This window comes from Falco punctatus (genome assembly GCF_963210335.1).
Source record: "Falco punctatus genome assembly, chromosome: 9".
Classification (NCBI taxonomy): Eukaryota; Metazoa; Chordata; class Aves; order Falconiformes; family Falconidae; genus Falco; species Falco punctatus.
The window spans coordinates 4,429,262-4,455,567 of NC_137589.1; the positions used below are offsets into that span (position 1 = coordinate 4,429,262).

The window sequence follows — 26,306 nt, forward strand, 5'->3', positions numbered from 1 at the left end:
TCAGCTTCACCCTGGGCTGCGAGATCCAAAGGAGCAGCGGGTGTTAATGCTCCGGATGGCTGGGAGCTGCGCTGTCCCCTGCCTTGTTTTCCCTTCCAAACTAAGGAGTAATGGCAGTTTCCTTGAGGATCCATGCACAAAGGAGCTCGCACGCTCCCAGAGCTGAAGTAAGCAGCCCACCAGCTTGGAAATGGTTCAGGCTGGTCTTGATGCTGAAGTGGGGAGAAGTTTCAAACTGCAGGATGGGAGAAGTGACCTCTCCTCTCCAGCCAGCCAGCTCTTTCCTTGAAGGGTAAAATTCTCTACGTTTTCATGGAGGAAGATTTTTCTGTTTAAGTTTTGGCAGCTTTCAGGCTTGCTGGCCAGGGCAGGAGGGGTGGCAGTGATCTCAGTCGGCATCAGCACCCACTTGAGCTGGTGGCAAATATTGCCAAAAGGTAGAGACAGGCAAAAAAACTGGAGGGTTTAAATTCTAGACGTATCCCGGGAAATAGTTTGCTATTGATGTAACTTCTGAGACAGATTCCAGCTTCCAAACCCCAGTGTTTTTTAAATAAACATGAATGAGAGCTTGCAAAGGTCAGTTTGTGGCTCGGTGGGAAAAAGCCTTCGGTTCAGGATCAAAAGCAAATGCCTTGGTTCGGGGGGCACAGAGGACCTCGGAGGCTAGCTGGTGTTAACTTTGGTCAGGCTATTACACATGCCACCATCGTTATTCATTGCCCTGGTATTTTTTTATTTAAAACCACAAGTGATTGAAAAACATTCAGGTCAGTATGGGAAATTAGGTTCACAATGATGTTTACTCCTGGCATGAAGCGTTAAGGGGGTTTGTCCCCTCCCCGCTCCTTTGACAAACCATTCTCCGTATTCGTCGAAGTGTAGCGAACCTCGTCTCGCTGGTGTCCACCGAGGAGACCAAGAGGTGTCCCACTGGCAGGAGCTCATGCTGCTGACACCCTCCTGCTTGTGGTGCCCAGGGTGATGCTCGCACGCTGTGAGGAACTTCACCCCTGGAAATATTTCCCTTCCTTTCGGAGATGTTTGGCATTACTTTCTCCCTATGCTGCACTAAAAGGAAAAGCTTTTGTTGGGGATCATAGACTGGCTCGGTCTGAAAGCTTTATCAGGTCCAAGTGCATATACGTTTTAATGTATAGAGGGCACCGTGTTAAGAGGAATGGATGCTTTTGAAGTTATGGCACTGGATTAGGCCTCGTATGTGTCAGCTCCATTCCTGCCTCCTCTGCAAATGTCCTTCAGGCAGGTTTCCCTGCCTCAGTTCCCAAATGGAAAAATGAAGGCAATGCATGTTTTCATCTGCCCCTGTCCATAGGTTCCTGAGGCCGTGCCTGCTTGGGTGGGATGTGATTTGGGTGCTGCCACAGCAATAAAACCCTGCTCTTAGGTCCTGGGTCACATCGCTGCCAGGAGTAGCGTGCAGAAAAGATCCGTCTCCCTATACAGGGCTGATTGATCTGTTAGTGCAGCTCTGGAGTGACCGTTTCATGCAAGGTACCTCGGCATAGTCAGAGGATGCCCGTAGGAGGTGATTGATTGCAGCAGGCTCTATTTTAGTTACCTGACAGAGCTTTTAATAGCAGTAACGTGTAATGCAATGACATCCATTGTTTCGATTTTACAGTCAAAACGGTCACATCTGCCCCAGTTATAAATTTCTGACTCACCAAACACAATGGGCTGAAAATAAATTCAGCCGTGAAAGCAGAAACGGGCCGCATCCAGGGATGTGAGCGATTCTGCCATGAAGTCACTTTTCCAGCATGGGCTGGGGCTTGTGCAGGTGGGTGGGCTCCTCCGGCAGCATCCTTTGCCTGTGCAAGGGGGGTCCAAGTGCCGAAAGGCCCCGTGGTACCCAGGGACTGTGGCCTTCCATCCCCTGCTCCCAGCTCCATCCCCTGCTCCCGCCTCCATCCCACCATGGAGTCCGGGGATGCAGGGTTGGGGGTGTTACACCCTTGTTCACACTCACATGGGAGGACAGGGCTGGAAACACAAACAAAGCTCAGTAGTGTCTGTCCCAAACATGGACAAAATCCAATTGTATCCCAAAGATGCGCATCTGATTCACCACGTGCTGTTTAACCCTCTGATCCCTGGGCTCGTACGCTACGTGGACCCAAAGGACAGCTCTTACGAAGCAGAGATTTATCCATGAATGATTTGAAAAGTGGCTCAAAAGTGGTGGCCAAGAGCTGTTGTTCATACGGTTTTTAAAAAAACCACCCAAACCCCAGCACTCCAGGAGATTTCGAGGCTTGCTGCTCCCTCTCACGGTTCAGGTGGATGCAGTGATGGCAGGATTTGCATTCGATGGTCAGGTTTTTCTCCCCTCCAAGGTGCTTCGTTGTTGGCATCTTCTGCCCGGGGATTTCAGAAGCATTTGAAAGATGGAGCAGGGTGCAGATTTTGGCTCGGTGGCTACACCCAGCACCACGGTGGGAATGGCTCCTTTAGGCATAGGGAAATGTGGCCGTGGCCTCCTGGGCAGCTGGTGCTTTTGTAGAAAATATTTTGTCCATGCAAAATTTTTGTAGTGATGATCAGAACGGTTCCTTGGGAATCTCTTGCCTTGCAAAATTCCCAAAGCATTTCAGGAAGTGATGCTAAATAAACCAGGAGGGCAGGTCACCTTTCTTTTCAAGAGAAAGATGTTCAGGCTTAGCTCGAAATGGAGACTGGGGGAAAAGTGATGCGTATTTCAAGTCCGCATTTAATGTGCAAGAGGCCACGGTGCTGGGTGCGACAGTGGGTGCAGGTACCCCAGGAGCAGTTACAGGTAGATGACTCCAGATTACTTGCTCCCCTTGCATTTTTAATCCAACCCAACAATGGTTTGATGCCTGGGGAAAAGCAGACTACTACTGTCACCTTAAATTAGTCACTGTGTGCTAAGCCTGCTCGGTGTCTGTTGTGGGAGGCAAGATGCTGGCACAGGGAGCTACTCGGGATTAGGTGCACCCTCGCACCTCCTGCCTCATGTTTGGTGTACACACCACAGCACCACCTTTTTATAAATTCTGGATTTATGGTCATCCACGATAGGATTTTATGCCTTTACTTGCTGATAGTTTCTTTAATGGCACTGCTGAAACGATGAGATGCTCCATACCTGCAGCCATCCCAGTTCTGCATCACTGCGGTCCATCCCGCTCAGCACCTCCCTGGCGGGGGGGACGCAGTGTTACACCAAGAGAGGGGCATCGCCTGTTTGTCTCAAGCACTTTCAAACTTCTTTTTGATTTTAATCAAAGTGCTGGTGCAAAGAAAGGCTTCGTGTCACTGCCAGGGAGGTGACAGTGTCCCTGTGCTGGTGACAGGATTGGTGTGGGATGTATTGCCAGCCATCCGCTGGTGCTGCTACGGGAATGGTACCCGGCGGGGTCGGGTGGGAGTGTTCATCTGGAGTGGGTTTCCACCGACACGGGCTGATTCAGGGAGATGAGTTTCACAGAAAACATTTTATTAAAAGTATTGAGTGAGAGGTTTTTTTTAAAGTTTGGTTTTAATTTCATTAAGGTCTTGCCTTATAATTTACGACGTGAAGTGAGACCACAATAGTATAATAAAGATATTACTTCTATGCTGAACATGATGCAAATAGTATGAAAATGGAGTAGGGCCAATATTCTCAAAAAATGTGGTTTAAAAAAATAAATAAATATCCGTATTAGTGATGTTTCATCCTAACCTGGGGCAAGTCGAAATACCAGCATCTCCAAATTTCCCCAGAGATGAACCGCTCCAAACCCTGGAGTTTTGCCCGCTCTGGGGATGAGACGGGTGCAGGCTCACTGTTGCTTATGCCAGAACCACTCCACTTAAATCTGTGGCGTTGCAATGGCATCATCAGGAGAGCAGCCCTGCCCCGGTGCCGCTGTCTCCGTGGGGCTCGCAGCAGTGCTGAGCGTGTCGGTGTGAGTGCCCTGCGGGGCTCCAGGGATGCTCTGCCGCAGCCTCTTGGGATGAAGAGGAGAGGGCGGGGAGGCTGTGAAAGGCTGGGCACAGCAGGAACGGGCAACCTGGAAATAAATAAATACACAGTAGTTGCTCATGAAGTTGTGTAATGACCTGTCTGAGCAAATGGATTTCTCCAGCTCGTAGTGAAGGGTTCAGTGTCTGTTAGGGAAAATAATTGTTCTTTCTTAATTATTTCCTCCGGTTATTGTTGTGAATGGGAATGGGCCATCCCCACGTGTGGGATGCTGTGGGATGCTGCACATGAGCGGGACGGTCAAGCCCCAGAGAGCATCACTGGTCTCTGATTCCATGCACAGCTGTGCCTGCTGTATTTCTCCATGATTTCTGGGATTTGTCTCTCCAGCATCTCCCTGGGGCTCTGCAGCACCGGAAGGATTCCCCTTGGTGGGTCATATAACAGCTTTTTCTTCTGTGTTTATGGAAACTCACTAAACATCACCACTGCCATTGGGGCAGCAAGAGAACTCCAAAGACAAGAGCAAAACTGCGACTAAAACCCAATTAACCCTGAGGGCTCCAAAGGCAGCATTAATACTAATGACTTAAAGCCTCCTTCTTGGTTTTTTTTTTGGTTTGTTTGTTTAAGACTGTAGTGTGAAGCAACTTGGTAGGATAATAGATATTTCCGAGTCTGGTTGTGAAAGCTGTTTTTCACACCAAACAAAATAAAAGCAGAATTATCTGCTAAAGCTTTCCAATGCACCATCTAAGCACTGGTGCCTGTTATTGCAAAATTAGGATTGGGGCTAGGTAAATATTCTTCATTAGCAGATGAGAAGGGAAGAGCCAGGAAGGCAGACCCTGATAACAAGGGCAGCATCGTGGTACCCGCTGGGAGCGGCGCAGGGAGCCAGCCCTCTGTACTGGGGATGCTGCTGCAGGCAGGCTATGCAGCACATCAGCCTGACGAAGGGTGCAGGAGTGCCTGCAAATTATTTAGTGCCTCCACAGATAAAATTTCAAAAACACCAAGCAGCGGATGAGTTTGAGCTCTCTGACATGGCAACACCGCGTGTAACCCAGCTCCGGCGCTGCACCAGGCACATGAGCTTCATTTGCATTTCATATACCCCATAACAGCCTCCTGTGTTTTTGTTCCTCAGGGATTTCGGTCATTTCTTTCCCAACACTTCATCCATTGCTCAGAGTTTTTTTCTGCGGGAGGACAGGGTCGGTGGGAGACCCGTGACCTCCCACCCATGGCAGTGTTGATCTTGGAAGCCGGTGCTGCTGAGCAACGTGGGGCAGTGGTCACCAGCATGGCTCAGGGCAAGACGACTGCACCTCCTGCGTTTTGGGGGGCCCAAAGAGCAGTGGGTGGGGTGCTGGCGGGACCAGTCTGGGGTATCCACCGCGCTGGTGATGTGCGTGGCCAGCACATGGCGCCGGCGCCTGTGCTGCAGCCTGGGCCCGTTGGCAAAGCTCCTGAGATGCTCCTTCTGGTTGTAAAGAGGAGAGGTTGATTATTCTAGTGTCAGGACGGAGCCGTGCCTGGTGGAACTCCCTCCCCGTCTCCCATATTCCCCTTCCCACTCACCAGGAAAGCAGCCTCGGGGACACCAGATTTTGGGTGCCTTAAAAGCAGGGGAGAGTATTGAACCCGAGTGGCGGGTATGTGCCTGGGCCAAATAAGAGCAGCTGCTATGATGAAGTTCTGCAGAACTTTAAACCCAAAGAAATCCCATTTTCCAGTCTCAAGCACCTCGCCATCCTCCTTGGCAGCGCAGACGAGCGCTTGGCATGACACAGCTGCCAGGCAGGACTCCGCTGTGCTGCAAACGACCAAAGCAACAGAGAACAACCCAGGCTGAAGGTGTTTTACAGGAGCCTGTTTGCCTCAGGGAGCGGTTTAAACCCGAGCCGGGCAGAGAAGCCCCCAGGTTGACTTTGCTCATGACTTTGCTGGCTGGGGGGAGCTGGCAGAGGTGCATCGTCCCCGCGCGGAGCAGCCCTGCTCGCTGCCCGCTTCCCCCTTTCCTTCTGGCACCAGGTTATTTTCAGCTTTATGAAGCAACTGTAGCCCAGTGTGCTAACAGGAGGTGATGACAGCTCGGTAGGTAGGGCCGGTGGTGCTGACAGCTTGTAGGGTTACACCTTTCCCAGGAATATTGCGGCAATCGCCTGGCCGGGTGGGGGAAAAAAAAGTGTTTGCGCAAAAGCCGGGATCGCCGTGGGGATCAGGGTCTGGCTAATATTTATTCTAGCAGATCCACCGTGTTTGCAGGGATGTGTTTGAGGGGAAAGCTCACAGCCAGGTATTTTATGAGGGGCAGAGTTATATGAAGAAGTGCTGCCGAGGGATTTCTCCATCCTGCTTGCTGTCGGGGCTTCCAGCCCCCAGCCCCCACGGGCTCACATGCTCAAAGGGAGGAAAAACCTGTGGAGAAGGATGGATGTGGGGGGGTGAATCAGCTCCTGCAGCCTTCCTGGCTTTTAGCCCTGCACAGTGTGGAGCATCACAAGAGCCCTGCGGGAAGGAGGCGTAGCCTGAGCTTGGTCACCAGCACACAAGAGAGGTTTTGCTCTGGAGGTCGGCTGGCAGCCCTGCAGCTTGTTCCCAGTGGCCAAGGGTTTCTTCCTCACATTTTTAGATGATTTTTCAGGTGCTTGCTTGAGCAGCCTCTCATTTTCTTCCTCTCCCTGAGGGGTTTGCCCAGCGTGCTGGATTGCTGCAGCTTCGGGGAGAGTCAGGGGAAGAAAACCCAGCACCTCAAATGGTCAGAAAGGGGTGATGATGGCTGTGAGTGAAGGGGGTTTGGATGGAAGGCACATTACGGATGCTCGCTGGGGGTAGTTGGGGTGGCCAGAAGGATCTCCCAAAAGCCACCTGTGTCAGATCCAAGAGGGTGTCTGAATTCCCACAGTTTGCTTGAGACCAACAGCGTTTGGGATGCCTGCTACCCCTCTTGGTCCGGCCTGAAGGACAGGGCTGCAGAGGGGCCCAGGGCTGCCTGGCCATGGGGAACAAGTGCTGCATTGTGCCACCAAAACTGCTCTTTGGCCGATATCAATAGAGGACTTGACTGCCCGGTTTTGCCTAGCTCAGCACTTCAGCACATGCTAAATTCACCCAATAAATAAAAAATGAGTAAAAAACTCCCGATGGCTTGAGAACAGACGATGCATTGATGGCGGTGGCTGATCCACCGCTGCTCCGCAGCCAGCGCAGGCGATGCTGGCTCGGTTACCACCATCCTGGGGGACCCTTCCCCAAAATGCCCATCCCCTCACCTTTGCAATGTCAACCCCAGCTGTGCTGCAGCCATCCCTCCGGCCGGGAAGGCGAGGCGTGGGATTTCGTGGCAGACGGTGCCTGTGAAAACTTGCTCGGCAAAGTTGCGTCAGAGGGAGTGCCTCTGCCCACCGCCCGCACGTGGCCTTTCCCCGCAAGCAGCTGCTGCAGCGCTGGAAGCGGCGGGACCAGCGGAAGGGTTTTTCCATCCTCTTGCAGGGAAGGTAAGATACGACCTGGAATGACTCAAGGCCGTACATGGAAAATGCTGGGTTGCAGCATGTGTGGGTTTGAGCAGGGAAAACACGGCTCTTTGCTCGCTTATCTTGCCAAAGTCCAATGAAGAGCTCCCTGGAAGTCCAGTGCCTTCACGGCTGTTCTCTGAGATGCCTCCAAGCATCGAAACACATTCCTTTGAATGGGAAGAGTGTGCTGTGGACCTGTTCAGTTGCTCTCCAGGTTGCATCCTCCTTCATTCATCATCACAGGCATCACTATCTTCTCCGAAGCGCTGCAGAGCATCTCCCACCTTTGCAGGATGCTGTAGCCCACCCGCAGCAGCCCGGCATGCCTGCGCCTGGGTACTGAGCCCAGGGAAGCGCCAGAGCCAGGAGATGAGCTTGATTAGCAGGAGAAAAGTTACTGTTCTCAGAAGTGCCAGAGTTTTGTTTATAGAACGGATTTGCACTTCTGGGAGGGCTGTTGACTTTCAGAAGGCTTAGGCTTTCAAGTACCTAAATCACACTCACAGATTTTTTTAGGTACTTAGAAAATATTTCTCCTATGTCCTCAGGCCTTCTCCAAGTGCAGCGGTAATTACAAGTTGTCCATTAACCATAATGTGCAGATCTCTGCTTGAAGCTGTTACGCTTCCAGCACCTAGAAGACAGACCGCATGGAGAGGCACGGCTTGGATTTAAAAAACACGAGCGGCGTGACGCGAGGACTGGGTGCAGTTGCAGTTTTAAAGGACAAATGCCTGTGCTTTTTCACATGGGCTCAGGGCTTGTGGGATTTTGGAAGGTTTCAGAGACCGAAGGCTGTGTGAAATGTGGCTCCCCCCTCCTCGGCTTGGGCAGTGGCCAGCCCCTCCTTGGGCAGCAGGAACTTCTCCTTTCAGCTACTGCAGCCTCTGTGTCGTCTCCTGCAGTGACTCATTTTACCGTAGTGCGTCATTTAGCACAGCACCCAAAGCCTCTCAGCATCGTGTTGTCGGTGGGTGCAAGTTCAGCACAAGTACCTTTGATTTTGTAGGAAATTATTGGAGTGTCAAGTAGGTGGGGGTTTGACCTGCATCCCTCAGGGGGGAAGGAAAGGGGTGATTTTTCATTTACAGCCCGGGGTAAGCTATTTTAACAGTTACTCCCATCTTACCTGGATTTGGAAGAAAGAAAACCTCGAGCAAGTATGCATAAATTCCCCAGGAACATCAGTGGGGATGTTTGGAGCAAGACTGTGTCTCCAGGCTGCATGTTTGGTCCTGAATCATGCTGGAGCGGAGGCAGGCAGCAGCCCTGTCGCTCCGTGTGACCGATGCTCGGTTGGGTACCGGTCTCCCCTGGTTACTCCAGCTTCAGTCTGGCCCAGGCTCTTGGAGAGAGTGTGATGGAGACAGCAGCAGGGTTTGCCTTCCCCCGGATAAACGAGTGTAAGAGGCCCAGAGAGCTCTGCTACCCCAGGCAACCCAACATCCGTGGTAGTTTAACCATATTTGTTTAACCTGTGGTAACGAGTTCTGGTGATGAGGTTTTACAGCTCTCTGAAATCTTTAGCAGCGCTCCAGGATCTGTATTGTTGGAAACGCAGTACGGAGTCCTACACGCCTCCGCTTGCTGTCTCCAGCCTAAACCCAGATTTTTCCTCAGCTGTTCCTCAGAGGTCTCCTCATCTGGACTTACCAACTTCTTGCTGCTCCGGACTCCCAGCGAGCTGCCGGTGTCAGTCTTTGCAGATTCAACCCCACCAGCTTATTCAAGAGAACACTGACTGATGCCAGGCACCGGTGAAGCCTCTGGGACATCCCACCTGATCCGTATCTCCACCAGGCCACGAGCTATCCATGACTTTGCATGGAGTGTGGTTTTTTCTCCTTTAGCTTTTCTTTGTGTGCCCACCTCCCGCGGCCGATAGACGGGCGGTAGATCAGGTGAGCATCTTCAGCCGGCGAGGGGGCTGCCACCCCCCAGGTGCCCGCTGGGCTCCCGCTTAGGCCTGGCACGGGGCAGGTGGCCGCGCTGGGTGGCCGTGAAGCCATCGCACTGTCACACGCTGCCTCTTGCCGGAGGCTCGCACAGGATGCTCCGCGATCTTCTCCGGCTCAGAGCACCCGCCCTGCCCTGTAGCCAGTGGGGTGGCCATGGTACTCCCGTTGGCGTTCAATAATTAAGATTTAGTTTGCTCTTTTAAAAACCAACCTGGGTAAAAGGCATGCCCTGCCAGGTAAGGGTGCTGCTGGGCAGCCAGCATCTCCGAGGGGTTGTGTGCGTTCTGCTGCGGGGGAGGTTGAATGCCCGCAAGCTTCTTGTTGGCGGAGTTTGAAACCGTGTTGAAGACGTGACCGTACATAGAGTAAATCCAGGTCCCGGCCAAGGCAACCAGCCGTGGAGCCTCTTCGTTAGAGAGACAGGGGACAGAGAACTGACCTCGTGTGGTCTTTAATAAGGGAGGACAGCCGTGAGCCATCACAGCGGAGGGTTTGGCAGCACACCAGCTCCGGCTGCTTCAAGAAGGGGCTGAAGTTTCTCTTGCCGTGTTTAATAAATCGAGTTGTCAGAAACAGGCATTTATTTTTGGCAAATGTCTCTGTCCTGCCTTACAGGTGGGACTGGGAGATGTGTGGGGTGGAGATGGTGGTGGGACTGAGCCGGGCTGGGGTGGGGGTGTTGCTGATGCCGTCGCTGGTCGCAGGGGCAGGAGGGGCGCGGGACCTGCCATGGGTGGGGGGTGGCTGTTTGCGGTGGCTGCCCAGCTTCAGGGACCAGTGGCTGTGAGCCGAGTGCTCCTGCTGGGATGGGGGGCACTTGGCTCACCTGGTGTAACTTCCAGCCCAGCCCAGCTTCAGGATTCCCTCCGGTCCCTGTCCCCGCGCCCGTCTCAGCTGCCTCTTTCCCCTTGCCTTTGCAGAACCGCCAGACTTTCAACAGCCTTACCTGCCTTAGCTCCGCGGCCGAGGACGGATCCCAGCGGCTCCCCGGCCCCCAGCCATGGACCGCAGCCCCCTGCTCCCCGGAGGTGATGCCGGGCAGGACCCCCGCCTGCACCCCGGTGCCGGAGCCGCCGCTCCCGCGGGCCGAGGAGCGCCGGGCCAGCAGGGATGACCTCTCCTGCGAGGAGGAGGAGGAGGGCGGCGGGAAGGAGGAGGACGGGGCGGCGTGGCGGAGCGGCGGGCCGGGCGCCGAGAGCCTCTTCCAGCTGGATGGCGAGATAGATATCGAGCAGATAGAAAACAACTGAGGAGGGAGTGGGTCCCCTCGCCCCGCTGCCGGGGGGCTGCCGGCGGAGCCGTGGAGGGCTCCCCGCAGCCGGCGCTGGGTGCACGGGGTCCTGCCACCGCTCTCCTCCTGCCAGCCGGAGGGGACGAAGCAGCTTTGCCAAAATTTCATCGGGTATTTAGAGCAATTTGTGTGCATGCGTGTGTAAATCTTGAAATTCTTTGTAACTACTGTAGCCAGAGATCAGCTAGCCGGAGGAAACTGCCTGTCCGACTGGGGAAGCCAGGCACAGGGATGGCCAAAAACTCGCATTTAGCGAGATAAATGGCTTTTGCCAAGCCCAGGTTGGAGCTGGTGGGGCTGGCCACGCTCCCCCGGGTCCCACCTGTGCGTGTGCAGAAAGGGATGCACAAGGAGAAACCACCACCCATGGGGCTGGAAGAAGTGGGGAGGAACCAGAATGTCGAGATTCGCCAGCGAGCGCTGTCTGGGGCTGCAGGGGCGGCTGCGGTTCTTCTGCCACATCCCACACGGCCCCGGCACCACCCTCGCTCCCCACGTCCCTGGGAGTGCCGTGAGAAGGAAATCACAAGTGAAGTGTTTTGCTTAAATTGAATAATGGTAAGAGCTGGATTTTTACTTCTTTAAAAAAAAAAAAAAAATTCCTTTTCCTGATGAGGAATTAAAGGGACCCCTGGCCCGCCCAGCTTCCCTGTGGGGTGGCATCCACAGCAGCGCTTGGCAGGTGCTGCCTGGGGATGCTCAGATGCCTGCCTTCCCTATTTTATTTTTTTGATTCCCAGTCCCTTCTCTCAAACCCATCGGGAAAAAGCCCCGATCAGGCTTGGTGCCACCCTCGCTTGTGTTCTCAGCACCCAGTTTTTAGCAGGGCTGGGCTGTTTACCCATTTACCAGCGGCTGTGCCCTCTTTGCTACCCGGGGCACGGCTGCCCCCCTCTTGTTTTGGCTTGGCCGTACTGTGAAGGGGCTGCGCCCGAGGCACGCCGCGGGGTTACTTGACAAAGTCAGCTGGCAAAAAGCTGAAAATCCAGGTAGCAGCACTGAAAGCTTTTCCTCTTCCTGTGCCTTTTTAGCACAGATAAAATGGTGACCAATATATTTGTATGATATTAATTCTCTTTGGTAAAAAGAAGCTGTCCACTTGCTAACAGGTTTAGAAGGACATGTATTTTTTTTTCCTCCCTCTTTTTTTTTTTTTTGTTTTGTTTGTTTAAAGCTCTAGGAAAGCTGTACAAGTGGCTTGCAGCATCTTCTGCAGGTGCCCTCAAGCTCAGGGTTTACTTCCCGAGCTCTGCAAAAGTGAGAAAGGGAAAAAAAAGTCATCGATACCAGCAGCAATTGAAGACATGATGTTTATAACAGGGTTCAGCACCCCCATGGGCAACACTTGATGAGTCCGTAACTCAGAAAGGGCTGAGAGCCACCGGTACAGGTTTTATTCATCATTTCTGGTTCTGTTAGTGCACTTTTTCTGTGGTGGTTTGGGATGTGCGTGGCGTCTCCCATCACAGTGGAACCCATCAGCCCTGTCCTGGCACCGCAGAGCGTGGCGGTGGCCGCGTCCATGCCCCCGCCGGGTGCTGGCGAGCTGGGCCAGCCCCAAATGTTTGTGGAAAGGATGACAGGGATGTCTTTTTCATTTTGGGGAACCCTCCAGCTCTTTTAAATTGTCGCTTGATGCATTATTTAAAAGAAAATACATCCTGGCTTAATTTTTAGCCCTCCTGTAGTGGAAGGCGCCGCCTGGCTGACACGTTCTGGGGGAGTCCAGCCACGCCAGCGTGTCCCCAGGCTGCCGCCACCCCTCCGGCACGTGCCCCTGCAGCGGCACGGCCACAGCACAGTTCTCAGCTTTTGAGTCTTCCTGATGCTCGATACCCCCCTCACCAACATGTCCCCCCTCCTGGGGTGCACAGCTCCCGCCGGCCACGGGCACCTCCGCAGCTGCCAGCTCCCGAGTGACCGAAAAAGGGCAAATTCACCCAAATCCATGTCCGGCTGCTGCCGCAGAGCTCCGGGTGGGCTCTCGCATGTGCTTCGCCGGGGCAGTGATTCCTAAGGGCTTCTGTTTTCTTTCCAAGGGCTGCTACCGGCGCCATGCTAACCCCCCACGGTAGGAAGGTGACCAATGGACCACTGCCCAGCTGTACTCGACGTAGCCGTAGCATTCAGTTTACATACAGCACAACCCGTTTGCCTTACTAAAGACGCTTCTCCAATGAGTCATGGCCTTATACTGGGCACGTTAGCGTAGGCAAAGACTACAGTTAGCGACGGTTTTGAGGCCACGGTGGTGTTCTGTTGGGTATTTCGTTGTTGGGTTTGTATGATTTCATGTACTTATTCTCAGTTTAAGAAAGCCTTACTTTTAAAAATTTTTTTTTCTCTCTCTCTTTCTCTCTCTCTCTCTCTGTAGAGGTAAAACATTTGTGGATTTATATATATATAAATATATATATAAATAAAGTAATTAAAAATATTAAATATAATATAGTATGTGCCTCAGATTCAGGGGACATCCTGTTGATTGTAAAGTCCGAAGTGGCGTTGCTCCCCGGCATCAGGAGATGCGGACCCTACGCCCGCAGCCACCGCAGCGGGAGAGCAGGGCATCCCCCCAGGGGTCCCGCTCTTGGTTTGTAAAGGACGTCACCTATTACACAGATGCTTTGGTAATGCCCCCCTCCCCACCCCGGCAAATTCCTGCCGGCTGCCAGAATGTGATATTAAAGTAATATGCAGACAAGGGATGTTACTCCTTGCTAGGTAGCTAAAACAGAAGGGACTCGGTGCTCGTCCAAGGCGTGACCCAGCCTGGCCAGCAGCCGTGGCAGGATGACAGCATGCTGTGTCAGCAGCAGTAAGAGTTCAGCATCCTGAAAAAAAGGATTTTACTAGGAAAAGTCTTAGCACGCGCGCAGGGAGTTTGCTGTGTGTTTGCAGATGCAGCTCTTTGAGCCTGTTCTATGAAAGATTACATTAAAGAAACCATGAAAAGAAATATTTGTAAAATAGATTGTAATTTTTCCACGTTATAGCATAGCCTCTTTGGCCAATAAAGTTGTGTTTCAAGTGCATTGTTTAAAAGCTCCTGGCTGAACAGGCTAACAAACTTACGTAGGATGTTATAGGATTGTAGCAGTGCTTTACAGCGTTTATGGGTTTGATGTTCAAGAAATCAAAAAGAAGAAGATGGCCAAAAAAAAAAAAAAGAAAAAAAAAAAAAAAGAAAAGAAAAGAAAGCCTTCTGAAGCTATGACCTGTAGTAGCCAAGTCTCGCTGGCAATTGCACAAGCGCAGCGGGATGTGCGTGTCCCCGGGGAGGGGCTGCCCGAGGTGCCCCCACCGGTGCAGGCTGCCCCCTCCCCGGGCGGGCGAGGAGGCTGCCCACCCGTACCCCCTCCATGACTTGATTGCACTAGAGCAGCTCAATCTCAGGAAATTGCTTGTTACTTTTACTGTGTAAATAAAGCTTCCTGGTTCAATAACCCCGGCCGGCGTCTCGCCTCTCTGTGCCGTCCTGGTGGCCGGGCGCTGCTGCGGGGTCAGGGCGCTGGGGACACCGCTGCCCCTTGGGGACCCATCAGCCGGGTGGTGGCACCGGCTGGAGTTTGATGGGGCAGAGCTGGGGGGAGTGGAGGGTGTCACAAAAATGGGGGGTGAATGGGGAAAGCCCCTGGCTGGAACCCTTTGTTGGGGTGTCAGAAATAGGAATGGTGTCCCAGCCATGGGTTGCACCAGAAAAATGGGCATTTTTGGTGAGGTTCTCCTGCAGGCAGATGTGATGCACTGGGGCGGGGCGGGGGGGATGTCTCCCACAGCCCCCCGAGCCTGAGGCTGGCTGTCATCTGTAATGCAGCCGAAGAGGTAACAGCAAAATGCAAATCAACATCGAAGTGCTAAGTAGCACCTTATGGTTTGTGTTCAAGGATGGAGCTAATGTCCCACCTCTTAAAAAAAAATAATATCTAAACTCAAGAAAGGCAAAGAGCCCACAACAGGGCAAGGGCACGCGGGGGTGTTAAATTAATTCTTGGGGAAACAAAGCGATTATCTCCCTACAGCCTTTGTAAACCAGAAAGGAAAACGGCTGCGTTTCCTCAAGCAAGCAAACAGTTTAAAAAGTTTCATGACAGATGGCAGGATGTTTATCTGCCTAAACTTAATCAGATTGAAGAGATAGGCTTAGTATAATAGAACAAAAATGAAGAATTATAGGATAAAAAAGAAATTCTCAGTGATCCGTCACAGCCCTAATGTTCAACCAGGGTTTACGGCATCCTCTGTGTGTGCGCAGATGCAGATGGTACCATACACTTTGGCTGAACCACTACCCGGAGGACAAAAGATACAAAAACAGACCAAAAAAATGCACTAAGGTCACTTTCCCAGATGTGGTTTATTTTATTATAATTTAATTCCTAGCCTGCTTTAGCCTGTTGTCCCCAAGGGGTGCCGTGCAGCTCAGCAGCCAGCTGGTAGCTCTGAAAAACAAGTGTTCCCAGCGCTCGCAGGCTGCTCCAGAACCACGGAGCATCACTTCGGTGTCCTTCAGTGTCCGGGGTTGTCTTCTGCTGTTGGGACTGCTGGAACTGGAACTGGAACCGTTTACCTCCTGCCTGCAAATGCAGAAAGCAGTAGCTGAACGCAGACGGTGGCCAGAGCGCGCTGCCTGAGCGCATGTATACATGAGTATCTATAACATGCACATAATTACATACCTTTCCATGGTCCTGTGGGAGGTCTGGAGCAGGTTGAAGCCCGGTCAGTCCTGTTCCACTGCAGTCTGAAGCACAAAGTCTTGCCCAAAACCCAAGGGGGTGCAGAGTTCTGACATGCTGGTTAAAAGGAGACTTTTGCCTACAAAAGGGTGACCCTGCGAACGCTGGCAAGCGTCGGGGAAGGGGACAATGGAGCAACCCATCGGCTTTAATTCTTCTACCCATTTTGAGCCCCTGTTCCTGCCACGCTCTTGCCACGTGCAGCAGGGCCAGGCGCTGCCGCGCACGCTGCAAAGAGCCGCTCTGCAAAACTGTCGGGTGAGGAAAACTAAAATCCCCGGGGATCTGCTGGAGCGCCGCAATGCCCAGCAGCAGGGCACAGCTCATTTTAGCAATGCTTAATCTGATTAGAAAAAAAGATGTATCCCCTGCCCACCCCTGCTCAATGGAGCATCTCTGGCAGCCCTGCATGGGCTGAGCGCTCCCTGGCAGCAGGATGGAGCTGAGCTGGGGCTAAACTGGTGTGGCGGGTGCTCGGCAGGCATGCGGTGCTGGCGCAGGATCGGTCCCAGGGGATATTCAGAGAACAGACCGGGTTCATCCCATTCGGGTAGCTGCAGCTGTCGGGTAGCAGCGTATGCCTGTGTGGATTTGGTATCCAGGAGGACTGGAGGGAAGTTTAGCAATGACTACCGAGAAGGAAAGAAAGTGGCTGGACGTTCAGCTTTATAAAGCAGAACTTACAGTTGTGGCAGGACTGATGGAGCTGGTGCTTTTACAGAGACTGGTTCCCAGCTGGGACTGGAAACTTCAAGCCAGGAGCACCAGCACTGGCTGGCACCGTCGCCCACGCTGCCCGCTCTGCCGTGGCCCACCGGAGCATCGCCGGTGGGTGAGCTGGAGCTGTGTGGGACTCAATGCCAACGGCACCCTGGCATGGGGAAGCCACGGCTGCACGGCCAGGATTTTAATGGGAAAAGGTAGGAAACCCATGTCCCCTCCCACAGCCACGTCTGCCTGCCAGCCCCCCCCCACCACAGGGGGAAGGAAAGGCCCCTCGTCCCACAGACCTCGCCAGCTCATTCCAGGTAGGGAAAAAGCATCTCGGATCCTCTAAACATCCCTGCCAGCGCCGATGCGACTGAACAGAATGACGAACAGGCCGGATCCACAGGATGGGGTTTATTCTTGACAGGACGACGCAGTTATTCCATAATGTGTCACAGCGTTTCTGATATTCGCATAATGTGACCCCGGGCCGGGGCCAGGGAGGGGTTAACCACGGCGGAACAGGGTTACTGGCTTCCCAGGGGAGCAGGGGCTGTCCCACTCCCCAGGGTTTGTGCTGCCCACAGCGAGGGGCACCCACGGCACCCCGCAGAGCCAGGCTGGGCCGGCGCACCCGTGCCGGGGGCTTGCTGGCCTCCGTCACCCCGCGGGGACAGCCCCCTCCCATCTCCCAGTGACACCGGTTAGCGGTGGGCTTGCCAGTCCTGGCTCAGCAGTTGGACTTGATGACCTTAAGGGTCCCTGCCAACCCACATGATTCTACAATTCTGTGGTTCTGTGATCTCAGGCACCCCAAAAGGTGCAGCGTGGGCGAGTTAACCAGAACAGCCTGTTCATGAAGGGGTGCCAGGTCCCCCGTTTCCCACCCAGGCACCTCCAGGCTGGGTCCCTGGTGTGAGCAAAAGGGGTGCAGCCCCCCCAGCATCGCCCGGAGGAGGCAGAGCCCCCCCACCGCCCCCAGGGCTCCCCTCGGGCAGACAAGGCTGAGCCCCGGCTGGGGAGAAGCCCGGCCCTTTTGGGAAAGACTTTTGGCAGGGCACGGCACCAAGGGGAAGGCATTCAAGGCATGATGGAGGACAGCACGTTCGGTGCTCCCTTCCAGGAGGTCAGCAGGTCATTTTAGTACCGTTAACGTGAAATATTTAGGAACGCTGGCATCCACCAGCCCAGGCAAGGCTGGGTCTGTTCACGTCAGGTGGAGGTGGGAGAGGACAAGGAGCCCCGTGGAGGGGCTGCGTGAAGGGCTTCGATCCCGCTCCTGCCCGTCGCCCACCGCACCCTCAGTTTTACAGCTGCTGGAGGATAACGTCAACCGCTTCGGCAAGGTTGTTCACGTACGCGTCAGGCTTCACGTGGGGGTGGTTTTCATCGCAGGGCCTGCAGAGGAAACAGAAGGGCATGGCTGAGCAAGGACAAGCTCCCACCGAGGGCCCATGTCCTCGCAGAGCCCGGGGCAGCACCGAGGTGGACCCAGATGAGCACCCTTGGGTGAGCCTGGGTTTCACATTCCTCCCTGTTCTGGTTTTTTTCTTCTCCTTTTTGCTCCTCTCTCCCTACCTCCCCCACAGCCAGGGTTTTTTCAGCATGCCCCTGTGCAACTAAGCTGGGCGAAACTTTGCGAAGGCTTGCATGGAAGACAATCTCCATCGTTAACTAACTAATGCAAATTAATGCACTGCATTTTACGTGGTACCTCTTCATTCAGGCAACAGCAGTATCGGACAGGGACTGCTGGGAGGACAGCTCACTGCAAGCCCAAGACCCTACAAACCAGTGCAAATAATCATTCTCCCATGATTTTTTCTAGAAATAGGCAAAGCAAGGAAGAACTCTCGTCCAACCTAGAGACATGAAAGGTCTGTACACAGCTTCAGTGAATGGGGAGGCTCAGCCAGCATCTGATTTTGCAGGACCACCATCTGCTTGAAATCCAGCAGCCGTGGTTTCAGACACTACCACGAAAAGGGTCAGACTCGGCCTCCGCCACGAGTCACCACCCCAAAGCAGGGTGGCCTGCAGCCATTTTTTTGCCAACGATTTAATTAGAGGTACTGGCCTAACAAGGCGCAGACGCACAATCCTATTTTACTGATTCAGCGGCGCTGCTGGTGGGGACAGGGGCAGATGTGGGAGGCAAAAATTTTTCCAAACCTTGTGGTCCTGTTGTGGCTCTTGGGCTGAGAAACCCAACAGCTGCTGAAGAGGAAACATATGTATTTTATACGCTTAATGACTTCCCTTTAGGGAAGAGATGAGACCCCCAAGATCCACCTCCTCTCTCTCTCGCTCCCTGTAAAGGGCAAACCTTTATTTAGCACTGGCCACTCCCCAATGGGGAAGATGCATTTCCCATCGGATGCATGGGAGGCAGAGAGATCAGTATTATTATTATTAATGATGTGCAGAATTTGGTGAGCCCTTGTCTGTACAAGTACCAAATCCTTTCTTCAGTCCAGCACTGAAGCTCCCCAGGGCTCTCTCCTTTCTGTTCATTTTCCAGCCGTGCTCTTCATGTCCGAGCACACGAGCTCCTCGCAAAGGCACGGCCCCTTCTGGGAGTCCACACTGCTCGAGATTTCACTTGCTGCAACGTTACAGTATGCAACTGGGAAAAATAAAAGGCACTGATGTTCAGCTTTCCTTGTGTCACCTGCAAAGCCACCTCTGGCCCAAAGACGATGGCTCCATGAAACGGGCCCTACATTGCTGCTCGCTGTCATAAAAGCATCTTATTTAAAAGGTGGAAGGTTATTCCATGGGTTTTTTTATTTAATTATCCAAGTTCTAGCTTGTTGCAGGGCTAGGGTGCAGTAAGAACCATAATTATGATGGGGTTTAGTTTTTCCTTAACTAAAGAAATTATAATGCAAAATGGAGAAAAACTTTAAATATAAACCAAGTAAAAATCTGGTATGTATCCATCCCTCAGGTGGTGACGATTGCTCACCCCCTGATTTAACCAAGTGGCTTTTATGAATACAGAAATATCGGGGAGGGGGTGTGTGTGTGCGGGGGGGAGTGTGTGTGGGTAAAATACTGATTTCTTGGCAATCATTTTTAATTCGAGTGGAGGTCTAAAAAAAAGTAATGAACAAAACTTCTTTCCATTTTACACCCTGACAGATGTTTCTTTCTTAGCTTATGCTTTAGGAGAAAATTTTAAGAACTGCTTGAAACAAACGCTTCTACAAGAAATTGTCAATTACACAGCACTCTTTGATCTATTAAAAGGGTTTAGTGATTGGTATCTGTGCTGACTACAGAGAAATCCAACGGTAACAACTCAGCTGTGAGGTGCCAGTCATCAAGGAAATGCCCTGTGTACACTCAATGGGTGCGGAGGAGGAGAAGGGGGTAAAGCAGACCAGGGAAAAAGGTATTTTTACCCCTTTGCCCAAGTAACACGCGACCACAACGCACAGACTGGGCAGCCACCAACTGCAGCGAGGTCCCTGTCAGAACCCACCTCAGCTCCCGGGGAGCCCTGGGTACCCCCTGGCAGGTTGCACAGCAGCCCCTCGGGACTGCTGGGGTGGACACGGGCTTCATTTTTATCTGCTGCACCCCTGCTATTCATCCAGGGCCAATTAGTTCTCTTCTGCTTTGCAGCCCGATACCCTACAGGGTCACACGGGGAACCCTAAAGTGCTCTTCTGCCGCCCATGCTGCAGACGGCCTCGCTCACAAGGGTTTCAAATGTTTTTACTAATACTTTACCAGCATTATCCAGAAGAAAACGAGCGGGATACACAGCCCTTATGCAGCAGATGCCTCCCCATAAACAGACGGGGTGCAGCAAAGCCCGGCAGCTTCAGCAGGCGTCTCCCCTGCCTGCCCAGCTCCGGGCAGCACCCCGCTTCCCCGCCGTGGTGGGGACCGACCCCCTGACACTGCACTGTCCCCACACCAGGCATCCCTACCCCTGGGCTGGAAAGTGTACCCCGTTTCAGCCCACGGCAGTTTGCAGTTATATTTTTGAGACATGTCATATGCCTTGGATAACCTATATGCTCATCGCTGCTGGGGGGGGGAATGCAGTAAATTAAATCGTCTGAACTCTGTAGGAAAGCAGAGAACTGGACTAAAACACACTTCCCTGCTTCCTTGCCTTTTCCTAGGGCTGTGCTAGGAGCTTTTTTCTTCCTGTCAGTGCCACCTCAAGAGCTGTTTCATGTGGCCTCTTGCTTTGTCTTACAGAACGCTTTGTAGCTCACCCAACTGCACACAAATAGCCAAGTTGGTTTTTCTGGAAAAACTCCAACTGGGTTCCCCCGCCCCCCCACCCCCAGCTCAGTATTGCTCTTTTAAGCAATAAAAATTTCCTTTTCTGTCGAAAGGAAACTGCAAGCAATAATCCCCAAACGCTAATGCCAAGAAGCAATGCTCCAAATGTAGCGAAACAATTCGGGAGCCCAAGCCTGGGTGCCAGAAGTAAGGCAGAGGAGAGAGCTGTGCCATAAAACCTCCGGGCAAACCCAAGATGCTGGAGGATGAGCCCTTCTTCTGCCGTCCGAAGGGAGCGGAGACCGTGGCTCTCCACCAGCCTCTCCCCTGGGGGATGTCAGGCTTTTCCCCTGGAGAACAGCCCAGCTGCTGAGGGTTTTAAGATACCCTGGAGTGGAGTGCTGCTCTGGACCTCAGCCCTGATGCCCTGGGTATTGCTTCGGTGCGTCAGAGCCTCCCTGGACAGGGCCGTTGTGTGCAGGCGAGAACCCCAGCCAAGGGCAGATCCTGCTCTCATGGTTCCAGTTTGGCTTCTCTTTGGGTGACACTGATCCCCTTTGCACTGCACGACGGCAGGCATCACAACAGCAGGCCACAAAACTGACAGCGGAGGTCACTTTGTGGTACTTTTCTCTTTCATATTCCAGAAATAAATAAAAAAATCCCCTAAAAATGTCTTCAATTTGCTAGGTCAGTTGAAGAATAAACTTGCATTGAGCTAACTTTAAGATAAACTCCTTCTGATTTTTATTTTTTTTCACATGGGACTCCGGTTGCAGGGAAGAACATAAATCAAAATGACAGAAAATTATGTTCTGTAGCTGAATATTGAGCTGTCAGCAATCTTGGCCACTGCACAAACTTTGCTGGTGAAAAATCAACTATAGCCTTGGGAAACACTTTCTTCAGTAAAGCAGGACTCCTTGGAGTGGGAAGCCACGCAGCCCGGATGCGTACACCAGGAACATCTTCCAGCCCAAGCTGGCCACGACAGCTGTGAAACGCGGCGCTTCATTTCTGCGTGGCCTCTTGGTGGCCGCCTTGTGGGTCTATGAAGTGGTCAGGGAAAGAAGCGGCTTAGCCCAGGGACCCTCTGAGATCCAGGGTGGTCCTTCTTGGTCCCTGCAAGGACACGATCGGTGCCTGCCGTTCTGTGCACAGAGCCGTGTTAGACTATGTTCTTCAAAAGAAAAAGCCATCCAAAACGATCGGTGCATTACAGCACATCAAAGATATGAAGTATCTTTAGCGTAATGCAACATGGACGAGGTCTTGAGGCTTGGTAGTTACGTCCATCAAATGGTTCTCGGGAGATGACTAAACATCCTCTTCTCCCAGGGACCATTTATCACTGTCAGCGCTGCAGAAGCTGAGCAGCTATCTATAGCCCCATGTGCTCCGAGCCAGATCCTCCGCCCATACAAAACTGGTTAGTTCAGATCAATGCTTCAGTCTGAGACATCAAGGAAGCAGCAGGGGGCTGCAGAAAACTGGCTCTGCAATTTTAACTCTTCACTCGGTCACTTGGAAGCTCCAGCATGGTAACGGGACTGCTGACTAGCAGAAAGTGATGGCTTCCTCCTGGTGAAGCACCAAACCAAATCCCTGATCGTAAGAGGCAGTGAAAAAATGGATTCTGCAAGAACAGGAGGGTTCACTTACCATCGGGATCAGATTTGCACTTGGATTAAGTCTGTTCTGACAAGCTGAATTCCCTACCTAGACTCAGCTATCAGGAATGGTCTTGAATTGCCCCAACCTACCACGCAATTTTCTGCAATGGTTCACCCAGATGTAATTGGGTATTTGAGGTATGAACAGATCTACACCGGTTTGCACAGTCCTTCGCAGGGACTACCAGGGGGCTTTACAGCAAATGAAGCAAACACATGCAGAAGAGAGCACTGCTAAGTAAAAAGATGCTCCAAAAAAACATGGGCTTTGAGTTAACCATTTTCTCTCCCATACCAGCTGGTATCCAGGTTTAGCCTGTGGGCTGAGGCGGGCATCGGCTGCTGCTGGCAGCCAGCTCCGAATGGCGCTCACATGGGGGACCACTTCTGCAAAGGGAACGGGAGCTGCAGAGCATCTGCAAAGCAAAGCATATGGCTGGGTGCCGGAGGTGTCCTGCCAAGCTGGGAGCCAACTGTCCCACCGGGAGCAAGGAGAGGGGGGGTGCCTGAGCACCAAAACCTCACGTCATGCTGTGCTAGGAAACTCCACGTACCAGTTGGAATGATTTTCTCAGCACCTTGCTCACACTTATTTCCAACAAAACATATGGAGAACAAATAGGAAACAGCTGGATTACTGCGTGGACAAAATATTTAGGAGATAAAAGCCCAAGTGGAGGTAGCAGACATGGACAATCATGGTCACAATGATGGAAACATCCCCAAAATCCAGCTCAGAGACCTGCTGAAACTTGACTGCAGAGAGCAGGAGCAGATGGGGATTGATCAAGACATGATTAGTATCACAGGTTAAAAATAGCTTTTACATAGTTCTTTAGAAATGGAAATGGGTAGGAAAAACACCACGCAGGGCCAAAGCAAGGCATCCAGGCTTGAAAAAGACAAGTGATCTCACATGCCAGGGTACAGCGCTGCAATCCTTTGGCAAACCTGAGCTGTAACGCCGTGTCCCACGATCGCTGGCTGTTCCGGCAGCACAGCCTTCCATGAGACAGCAACCCCCGTCCCACAACCCCTGCTTGTGCAAGGGTCTCTCTGTGTCACCACACAGACTCCCCACTAGCTCCCCCACTAAACAGCATATACTCCTGCTGCACAAAATTAGAAAAAAAAGCTTGAAACCATTTCTCCTGACAGCAGTATGTATTCTTCAGGGGCTCTTACCATGGCTGTAAAATATGTGAGACAGAGTTTAACAAGATTTGCTTTATGAGGAATGTAAACAGACACTGTAACCTTTGCTAGTTTCTTTGGACAGATGCAATAATTTTACTTGGTGCCATGACTGAAACTCTCTTTTTTGCGAAATGTGCAATTTAATCAGTTGGGCACTGAAAACCCAGATAAATCACAATGACTGACAGCGCACTGACGGGCAGTTGATGAATGGCTGTAGAGCACATCTCCTGACGTTACGTTGAGAGACAAACCTGCACCAAAGCCACTAAATGCACCCAGTGCTGGAGCAGGTCCCAGAACTGTACCTGGACCCCGTATCTCACGTCACAGACAGATCTCCCTGGAATAGGAAGAGTGGCTTTTGTGGTTAAAACACTAGATTTTGGAGAGCTGCTTTGATGGCATGCATGACTCAGGGCAGAAGGTTTGTCCTCATGAAGCAGCCAGCACCTTCCTTAGCTTTGCTGCTGTCTTCTGGGAAGATGCTTTTGCTCCGAGAGGTGGGCACCATCAACAGAAACTTCTAACCAGAAGCCATGCAGCCGAGGATGCTTCTATGTTCCTGTAGAAGTTGGTGGCCTCTAGAGGTGACCTTGCCATGCCATCTCCTCCTGGCCAGCGTGCCTGCAAGAGCTCCAGGAAAGCAAACCCGTGTCAGAGCAAACCAGCATCCTCTGCTGCTCCTCTCTTGCCTCCCAGAACCGCACAAACAGCTAATTGTGTTTAATTGCAAGTCACTTAAATTCAAGCATCCACAAACAAGTAGAAATTAACAGCCAAATTGTTTGCTTACACCTGAAGGAAGTCTGTGGGCTTGTGTCTTAATCGTTCCTATTTATGTTAAAATGCTACAGTTGTAACTGAGCAGAATAAACCCTCTCAGGTACAACACTTCTCCAGGCAATACACCTCAACATACAGGAAAATACTAAGATTGAGGGGATAAGGAGTTATTGCTCTGCATAAATAACCTAAAAAAAAAAAAAAAAAAGAGAAAAGATTGGCAAATGCTAGCAAGTGTTCCCTAGATCTTTGTTTTTCTGAATTTTAAGGCACTTCCTGTGGTGAACACTTGTAGTTTTCAAATGTACACGTGTTGAAAACTTAATTTGGAGCGTTGTGGTAATTTGTTTGTTTCTAATCAGTTGGCTGCACGGTGATGATCTAACTAATGAGCTCAGACAGACATGCGATTCCAGAAATAACTGCTGAGAAGTGGATGCAGTTTGCTCCACCAGCTCTTTTTAAACTGGCATTTGCCAAGCTCTGGTGCAGGACATCACGTCGGGGAGCAAGGAGGAGGTCAGCAGTGGTGACCGTAACTGCAGATAGGAAGTGGATAACGGAGAGCAAATTGTCAAAATAAAGAAGTAAAAGGAGCAGAGGTGACCTGGACAGATCACAAGCCGGAGGCTGGCAGCGGCAAACTTCTGTGGCTATTACACGTAAAGCCCGGGAGAGGGTCAACACCAATATTTCCAATGCTTCTCTTCACAGGCATGACGTGTACTCACGCTGGTTGGGAATGATCCCTTGAATGATCCCAATTCCTGCCATTTCTGCCGCATACAGTGCACCAGGCTGCCACTGACCATGCCGCGCTGAGGATGTGGGTGACGCAGGCAGCTGCCTTCCTCTGCCCATCCCTATTTATTTTCTCTCAGGAAACACAGCACATGTGAACACGTCAGATTAAGAGCTTTGGAGACTGAAAGTTGTGAAAGTCTCTGTACTGTGGGTAGGACATATACAGACTCATCCACACACATAAGTAAGTAACGGGCATGAAGAAAGGCAGGACGGCGATGGGGAGACGCGAGGCGAAACGCTGCCATCGGGACAGAGGGTACTGTTGGCTACATGCTCTCATGTGATTACACCAGAGCACGAGATGTTATTAGAACTGACTTCTTTCCCTCACCTCCAAAATCCCTCATGCAAAAACGCACTGCAAAGCCAAGCTGGTTTGAGCAAATATTTAAACAAGCAGAGCACTGGTGTTCAGGCATCAGGAGAGCAATTTTCCTCGTCAAAACTTCAGAGCTCTCTCATCTTGTAAAGCAAAAGCAGTTCAGCAGGGGCCGGGCACTAAAAGCGTGCGTACCAACGTTATGGTGGAGGAGAGGGAGCAGCACACATGACTCTTCTGGTTTTGGACTGGTTCTCAGCCTGCCTGTCCCCGAACGGCTGCACACGTGGTCTGGAGACAACTGGTATTGTAGGGAGAGCTGGAATCTGGTGGCCATCAGGACAGTGGGACACCCAACTGGCCCCTTCTGCCAAATGGGGCTCTGGTCCCTTCTTCTCTGCCCAGGCTGAAGGCATCATGTGGGCTCTGAGCTGGGACCCGCTGTGGTCCCATCCAACCCCGAATCCAAAGGTTAAGCCATCAGGGCTCAAAAGCCAGCGTGGCTCTGTGCTTGGGATGACGGATAGTTGATCAGAATCTTCAGTGAAGACTCAGGTGGAAGGGTGCCGTTGTGACTGCCATCCTCAGCCTCGTGGAAATTATTTTAACTCACCCCAAGCAGTGAGGGCATTATTGGTAGTATCCGTGCAACATACTCTGTTAGGCCAACCGATACAGCTAGAGAAAACAGATAAACTTTTGAGAACCCAAAATGCTTCTGCCTCCGCAGAGGTGCACATTCACCCCTCCGTCACCTGGGTTTCCCCCGTCACACTGGCCCAGACCCATTTCACCCAGCGGTGCCTGTCCAAAAGCCAGACGCTGTGCCCAGGCTGGGCACCTGAACCTCTTCAGGAGCCTCCTCAGGACAGACAGGTCCCTCCGAGGGGAAAGAATTCATCCCCTGTTCATCCCATCTTCTTAGATAACAAGGCTGGATAGGAAATATTCTCTGGAAGAGATGATTATTTTTTTCTTGTGAGTCTATTTAAAACAGATGACAAGCTCATACCCCAGAACCAGTTCTTCCAACAGGCAGGGTTAGGTGTCAAGAATCTGGTCTAACTTTTAGATGAAGTTTATGTAGAGTTAACCAAGATAAAT

At 52.0% G+C, this 26,306-nt stretch overlaps 2 protein-coding genes across 8 annotated transcripts in view; one reads left to right on the forward strand and one right to left on the reverse strand.

The window, feature by feature from the left end:
- FAM53B (family with sequence similarity 53 member B) overlaps positions 1-14,175 on the forward strand; it is a 54,177-nt gene extending 40,002 nt beyond the window's left edge. For all 5 annotated transcript variants that reach the window (XM_080403157.1, XM_080403153.1, XM_080403154.1 and 2 more), the window contains one exon: positions 10,358-14,175. In XM_080403157.1, the coding sequence (XP_080259283.1) occupies positions 10,358-10,687 (330 nt within the window). In that variant the 3' untranslated portion in view covers positions 10,688-14,175. The remainder of the gene's footprint in view (positions 1-10,357) is intronic.
- LHPP (phospholysine phosphohistidine inorganic pyrophosphate phosphatase) overlaps positions 13,082-26,306 on the reverse strand; it is a 93,305-nt gene continuing 80,080 nt past the window's right edge. For 2 of the 3 annotated variants that reach the window (XR_013930564.1, XM_080403171.1), the window contains one exon: positions 13,082-17,573. Coding sequence is in view for 1 of the 3 variants with exons in the window: in XM_080403171.1 (XP_080259297.1) it covers positions 17,483-17,573 (91 nt within the window). In the remaining 2 variants the exon portion in view is untranslated. The remainder of the gene's footprint in view (positions 17,574-26,306) is intronic. The other variant, XR_013930565.1, reaches the window with a different exon arrangement.